Source organism: Mollisia scopiformis, assembly GCF_001500285.1.
Source record: "Mollisia scopiformis unplaced genomic scaffold LY89scaffold_1, whole genome shotgun sequence".
NCBI classification, from domain to species: domain Eukaryota; kingdom Fungi; phylum Ascomycota; class Leotiomycetes; order Helotiales; family Mollisiaceae; genus Mollisia; species Mollisia scopiformis.
In genome coordinates this window covers 434,423-441,391 of record NW_017263581.1, presented here as the reverse complement: position 1 = coordinate 441,391, position 6,969 = coordinate 434,423, and the positions used below count along the sequence as shown (strand labels likewise).

Below are 6,969 nucleotides of genomic sequence, written 5' to 3'. Positions count from 1 at the left end.
TTCCTCAGGAATGGATCAATGGGCTTATTGAGCAGCAGGACTTCTGGGTACACGACTTAATTAAGCGATGTGGCTGGTCTACAGCTAATTAATTAATAAAATTCATGATTCTGATGCCCTGAACGCACGGACTTTTGTCCCCATGTTCGTTAGCGAGAGCGCCGCGCATGACTTTACGTACTGTCGAAGCTCCACTGATACTATAGGTTTCATGCCGGATCATTATTTGCAGTGACGGAAATTTTGTTCAGTCTTAAATCCGCCTGGTGATTGTAGTTCGATTTTGTCTCTTCTTTGACAGGTGCTGGAGCTACAGCACGTGAAGAGCCAGAAGAAATGTCCTTCTAGCTTGATTCAACGCTTGTGACGAAATCATGGGAATTTCCAGTTATAAAACCAGGGTTCTGGCATTGCTAAATATCTAGTCCATGCTAAAGTTTCCAAAATCTTTGTGATGCTTCCAGGACGCTCTCCTTCTCGAGAATTCGAGACGAATTAGATTGGAGACTCGAAATTCATCTCAGCGATGTAACACCTAACTACATTATCCACCGGAGATGCTACAGGTGTCGAGTAGTTCCAGTGAAAACTACCGGCTTGCAATTGTGGACCACTTCCGCGAGAATCAGTTTGCAACACACGCTCAAGGCGGGACAATCGGGGATGCTTACCTCTTGCACCATGTGGTATCTGTAGTGTTGATCTCCAAGAGGATATCTCTCCACGAAACGGGTCCAAAATCCCATTGACCTCCATGTTGAAGCTCGATGGCGAACATAGACTTGTTGATTGTTAGCAGGTATGTATCGATCTCTGCTAGTGGGTCAACGTACAGATGTGTATGCCTCGATAGTTGCGTCTGGACTACATTAGTATCAGAGGCAGAGTAGGTGAATGAAATGGTGGGCTTAGACTTACTATCGTTGTCATATTGAGTAAGATCAAAGTTTAGTCCACCATTAAAGGAAACCTCTCCCGCAGCTTGGCCGACAGGTCCTGGAATGACCACCCAGTTGATTTGCCACTGCATCGAAAATCTGTCGAGGGAGAAAGTGTTCGTCAAGGTGTCTCCAGGGTAGACTTAAAAGTGTGTTTAGTAATATGCTTCCATGGCCCTGTTAGAAAGTCTCCTACCTCGCATTGGCGGAACTAGCATCGCAATAGGACTAAACATAACGTCAGAGTCTTTGTTTGTGGCAGACATTCATTCCTGGAAACTTACTTGCAGCAAGAATATGGCTCCAATAGCCATTCTCCCGGAACCCCGTTCGCGAGCACATTTTGCAGAACATATTGTTGTGAATGGGGTTGCAAGCCAGGCCAGACTGCTTGTAGACCGAGAGTATTCGAGTCAGGAGATCCGGCTGGGATGATGAGTGTGCTTTGAAACTAAGAAGGAGTCATTATCAGTCCTTCCCCTAGAAAAGACATTAATCAAAGGATTGGGGATACCCTAAAGATGTCGGCACCCATAGAGGCGCCGAGCCATACTCCGAAGAATCTGAGGTTATCAGAGGCTGTAGGCTCTATTTCAGCCAGGGCCTTGGAAGCCATGAATAGGATGGCAGCCGCGAAGATAGATAGGAGATACATAATAGATGAAGAATGCTTGAATGAAATAGTGTTTCTTGCTTTGGTTTTGGGATCGGTGGAGCGGGATTTTCTTTAGCTGGCTTTTATTGCTATCGGTGGATTGCAAAGCAGCAGAGATCTTGGAATCGTGGTAACCCGTTTATAGACGGCGATCAGAAAACACTATGGGTGAATTGGTATGATATTCTGGGGACGAGTTCTCCATCTCAAATTCAACTGGCGAAGCAATTACTTTCAGTCTCTCGTGAAGTCACCGTGTACAGTGGAGCAAGTTTAAAGAAGGGGCAATGATGTTTCTCTACAACATTATTCCTAAGAATATTGGTAGCTAACAATCATCTGCTACCCTATCCGCAATCCGAAAAGCCACCCCCGACGAAGGAAAATACCCAACAGCTCCAACACATTATTCTCAAGGAGACACAAAGGTCATCTCTTCAATGTAACAAGTAGTCGTCTTACCTACCGCAGATGCAGTAGGCTTCGAAAAGGTGTAGTTGAACTTTGTACCCCCATTCAGAACCGGGCCGCTACTCTCGAGTCAGCAAATATCTCTCAGAGTCTCACAAGAAGGTACGAACGTTATGCACCACTTCGTCTCAGTGGTATTGACTGACAGCAAGATATCCCTCCATGCAACTGGCCCAAAATCCCACTTTCCATCTCCCTGAAGTTCAATGGTCATGAATGTCTGGTCGCATGTCAGCATTTGAGTCAAATTCCGAGCAGTGATTCATTTACCCATGTGAAGTGGTCTCCAACTGTTGAATCTAGAGTATGTTAGCCCTCATAATCACATCGTTTGAGTGCATCGGAACTCCTACCATCATCGACAACAGCTGCTTGATCGAAGATAAAGCTACTAGTGGTTGTATTGTCTGTTGCTGGCTCCTGCGCAGACGCACCAGGTGTTACCGCGTAGTTGTCTTGCCACTCCATCGTGGCTTCGTTGAGTATGAATGTATTCGTGATGCTATCTCCAGGATACACTGATCACATCAGCATCTATCAACACCATCATCAGATTTTAAACGCTCACCTTGAACTTCAGCAGCTAAGTCCTTGCCAGGGCTGTTGCACAGGTTAGCAGGGGAAACATGATCTCGATCTGGGCAACTCACTTGCAGCAGTAGTATGGTAGCTGCCACCACTCTCCTTTTTTGTCGCCAATGGTGATAACGTTCTGAAGGAGTCCTTTACCTTGAACGCCAGGCCAGACCGCCTGGACTCTAGTTCCCCCAGGAGCATCAGGTGATGGACCTGGAACGACGAGGGTGCTCTCGAACTGAGGCAGCATTAGCATTACCAACGAGGCTTGGAGAGGATCTCGTGACATACTTTGAGGATGATGTCTCTGCCAGTGCCAAACCAAAGCCCGAAGAATCGTAGATTTGTAATTTTGGCTTCAATACAGAGGGAAAAGGCGCCAAGGAACAGAAAGGCGAGTCTTGCGTACATCTTCATGTTTGTAGGTAAGGTTTTGGGATTGATCTTAAAGCCTCGTCTGCTTTCTTTCTGTTTTGTTGAGGCAAGATTGTATCTTCTTCACGTGGGAATGATGGCGAAGCTGTAAAGTCGTGTAGCTCTTGATGTCTGAAAGGAAAATTGTGGCTCTTGAAGTTGGGAAATTGTGGCTTTGTTATAGGAGTGGTGAGGCGTCGTTATTGTACTATGCGTTGTTATTGTGTTTGGAATTTACACTGCATTGGTATAGGCCTCCCCGCTCTGACCATTCAGAACACTTAATCAGACGGACATTGTGTGTTCGGGATGCTTCCCGGTACATATATTCACAGGGAACTGGATCTACCGAAAACATTTGTGATCCGAAGCCAAAAGCCGAGAATTAGATCCAATCCGGAATCATATCCTTCAGCCAACCTTGAAAATGCAATCACCGGTTCAGCTACGGGTTGCAGCTGTGTAATACCAAACGACACGGACCCAGCAGAGTTGAAGAGGAGAACCAAAGGATCCCAATAACAAAAGGCTAGGTCAGTTGCAGGATCAAGACCTGTTTTGCGTAGTTTCTGTATTGTTTCTTGAGACATGTAGAAGATGCCTTGGTATTCATGCACTCAAATGAGATGTGCAGTGTTTGTAATCCATTCGGAGACTTCAGAACGTCTTGATTTTGTTATTTACAATTTTAAGTTCCTATGGCTGGCTTCTATTGAACCTCAAGCTACTTTCACGTGCAAAAAGCCCAATTTGGTAATTCACTTGTAGGAGACGGTGAAAGTCACTCTTTCCAAAAATCCCAGGAATCGAGTGATGAGTCAAGCTACCTGTCTAGCGTGGTTTTCCCATCAAGACCCAGATATAAAATCGCCTTCTCCCCCCATCTTCTACAACTTACGATCAAAGCAAATACAACCAAGACTGACCGAAGCTCTTCGACCTTCCAAAATCTCACTCTACTCCTCACTTCTAATACCAATACACCAACAAATCTCAAAAGCTCCATCGTGATAATCTCAAGATGTTCTCCATTCTCAGCATCGCCCTCTGCTTCTTCTCACTCCTCGTCGGTCTTGTTCACGCTCAAGGCATTGGCCCTGATCCAGCACCAGGTGAACTCTGTGCCCCCCAAGGTCAAATTATCAGCTCTTTCGACAACCGCTACATCGTATGTCCTGTCTCTTCCAACACACTTGATCCTACTACAGTGCAAACACTGACACTGTGTCTTTATCTCAGTTGAAATGTACTGGCCTTGGTCGATGGGAGATCGTAGAAATCTGCGTGTCGGAGCCGCTCATTGTCAACGGTCCACCAGGTGCATGCGTTCATGGAGTCGATGGCCCAGCGTGCTCTGACACTGGTGGCACTCGGTAAGTTTCCATATACTCGAACCTTGACATATTATTCTGATCAGTTCAAACTCAGCTGGGGACCTTTGGATGAGCGAATGCCGTCCGAAGACGGTGGTTGCATCGCCGGTCGAAGCAAGAGAGGAGGATGCTAGACATTCTTTACCTGCTTTCATACCTCAGGCGCGACCCTCCTTCTACTTTGAGCACCTTTACGCCTCAGATTCACCTGACCGTCCAAACCAACCTTCGTCGTTTTCCCCGCCCATAAAAGCTCTCGTTGTTTTCCATTTTCAACTTTCTTCACCGTCCATTAACACTTTGACCCCGCATACCTCATTCGACTTCAACAACCTCTCTCGTGTAAGAACTCAAACAATACCACCGCAAGGATGATTTCTATCTTCCGTGCTGCACTTGGTGCCCTCCTTCTCTCTGCCTTCGCGGTAGCCAACCCTCTCCCTGCACCCCAATTCAGTACTGGTACTCCATGCGAGAACATCCCAATCGGTACATACATGTGTGCTGATGACAACTACTGGATCGTAAGTAGCTCTTTCACAATCATTTGTATTCTCTTTTGCTAATTTGATTGTCGATACAGTCCATCTGCAACAGTCAAGATGTCTTCGAGCTCGTTGCTGAGTGCAATGGTCGCTCCTGTGCCTATGACTCTCAAGGTATCCCCCATTGCTACGTATGTATTTCTCTTCTTTCTCTATTAACAAAGAGCAAATATTGACACGTCGACAGGGCTAAGCACGCTCTCTTCTCGCACAAATCATATTCGTCAAGGATGGTGGTCGGGCTCTGGATCACTTTCAAATTGGCTTGGTCGCGGACATAAGGGTTTGTTGATCATCACATTGGGATTGCTCGCTATGGACACATGGAATTAGGAATTGCTGGCAACTGGGAAGGTTTCTTATGACTGCCATAGACTTGCGTTGAGATATGCATCGACTTTGCAATACTGATACTCTCTCAATGATGTGAAGTGAGCAATGCGAGTGAACCACTTAGTCAGAGTAGGGAATTATGGTTCGAGACGCGTCGCACTTTATAGCAGCCCGTCTCCATCGTATTGCTTTATTCCTGGACTCTAACTTGACTCTTTTGTTGTAAACTGGATAAAGCAGCATCAAAAGAGTGTCCCTGCTGGGATTGTATGCATATCTTTATTTCTGGAACAATATATACCTACCCAGAATCGGCGACTTGCATACGCGCCTCCATTTCAGTACATTTCCAACATCTGCGAAGTATGGAGTGCCACAACATGTCAGCTGAACGCCGGCTGCTGCCGCCAACATCAGATTCTAAAGTCGAGGGGATTTCCCAGAAAGGTAAGGCTCTACAACCCGCGGTCTATAAATCCTTCCCTCAACCTCAATCTCAACTTCCACTCCACCTTTCCATCTACAGAACACTTTCATACCTCTGCACTCACCGAAATAGTTTCGCCCTTACTCTTTGATACTATCTACACCAAACAAACAACTGAACCAATACGTCTAAATCGCAATGGCTACTCTTACACGCTTCTTCGCAATGCTGATCGCCGTCTTCCTCTCTTTCGTCCTTCTCTCCATTGCTAGCCCCCTCAGCGGAGCTGTCCAGCTTGGTGGTCCTTGCTCTCCTGTTGGTGCCAAGGCTTGCGACAGTACTGGCTCCTCAGTCGTATGTTCTGTTCCATCTTTTGCTATCTTTGGGTTTCCTTTCACCACACTTCCCTACGTGTCCTTCAACTGACAGAGTTCTCACGTTTAGATGTTCTGCAACGCCTTTGATATGTGGGTTGAACTCGAAGCATGCTCATCAGGAGCTATCTGCGGCTTGAAGGGTGGACAGCCATCTTGCAGCAATGCCCTTTCTGAGAGACAAGAGGAAGAGGATTGTCACGCCATACTCCATCGCATTGCAAGTCCACAGCCTGTTCTTCTCTTCACTAGATTCGCTGGAACTTTGTTCTTGTTTTGATCAGATGCATTATGGTCTTTCACTTCAAGTGTATTGGCAGCAGTCTATCTTGGCTTCAGCTAACGGATTTTATCAATAGTTCTTCTGCAACCCATAATTATTGCACAAACAATATCTTGACGGCAGCAACGATGTATCCCTGAGGACTTCTCCACTCATCTGCAATTAGCTTCCTAGGACAACGGGCACTTTCTCTCCACTCAACATTTCCTTTATTTTCAGTCACAGCTTCGACTCTGACTCATGATTCGACACTCGCGTTGCGTTTGGGTTCTTTGGAATCGGGTAGGGGAGTTCGGGAATGGGTAGTACGGAACCACCAACTGGGGGATAGAATGGGATCAAGACAAGAAAAATCTTCACTAGTCTTTCAAATGCAGAGCCTTGAAATTCACTTCATAACACTTGTTATCACTTGTGAAATCTATGAGCTGAATTCGATCAAACACCAAGCCTTGGACTCGCTTGATATCACTTGCCAGATTTACGTTCTCCAGGCAATCGGCGCACTAACTTGACTCACTTCACAGATAGATATGGAGCCGGATCCGTGTGTATAAACTCACTAACTACATCTCACTTC

The 6,969-nt window shown here is 46.1% G+C and overlaps 4 protein-coding genes across 4 annotated transcripts; 2 read left to right on the top strand and 2 right to left on the bottom strand.

The window, feature by feature from the left end:
- Nucleotides 1-184: 184 nt before the first annotated feature.
- On the bottom strand, nt 185-1,593 carry LY89DRAFT_744355 (uncharacterized protein; the record flags this gene model as incomplete). The annotated part of the gene is made up of 7 exons (XM_018221033.1): nt 185-613; nt 672-781; nt 834-859; nt 919-1,080; nt 1,135-1,166; nt 1,223-1,389; nt 1,453-1,593. The coding sequence occupies 7 exons, from the start codon at nt 1,591-1,593 to the stop codon at nt 496-498; spliced, it is 756 nt and encodes a 251-aa protein (XP_018078192.1). The 3' UTR covers nt 185-495.
- A 298-nt stretch (nt 1,594-1,891) lies between these two features.
- Nucleotides 1,892-3,057, bottom strand: LY89DRAFT_662631 (uncharacterized protein; the record flags this gene model as incomplete). Its single annotated transcript, XM_018212657.1, has 8 exons — nt 1,892-1,905; nt 2,056-2,123; nt 2,211-2,284; nt 2,335-2,363; nt 2,418-2,582; nt 2,633-2,664; nt 2,715-2,878; nt 2,932-3,057. The coding sequence occupies 8 exons, from the start codon at nt 3,055-3,057 to the stop codon at nt 1,892-1,894; spliced, it is 672 nt and encodes a 223-aa protein (XP_018078191.1).
- A 1,018-nt stretch (nt 3,058-4,075) lies between these two features.
- Nucleotides 4,076-5,305, top strand: LY89DRAFT_662630 (uncharacterized protein; the record flags this gene model as incomplete). Its single annotated transcript, XM_018212656.1, has 5 exons — nt 4,076-4,222; nt 4,294-4,427; nt 4,798-4,951; nt 5,011-5,086; nt 5,160-5,305. 5 exons carry the CDS (start codon nt 4,076-4,078, stop codon nt 5,303-5,305), a joined length of 657 nt encoding a protein of 218 aa, XP_018078190.1.
- A 625-nt stretch (nt 5,306-5,930) lies between these two features.
- On the top strand, nt 5,931-6,386 carry LY89DRAFT_726891 (uncharacterized protein; the record flags this gene model as incomplete). The annotated part of the gene is made up of 2 exons (XM_018219099.1): nt 5,931-6,086; nt 6,177-6,386. 2 exons carry the CDS (start codon nt 5,931-5,933, stop codon nt 6,384-6,386), a joined length of 366 nt encoding a protein of 121 aa, XP_018078189.1.
- Nucleotides 6,387-6,969: the final 583 nt, after the last annotated feature.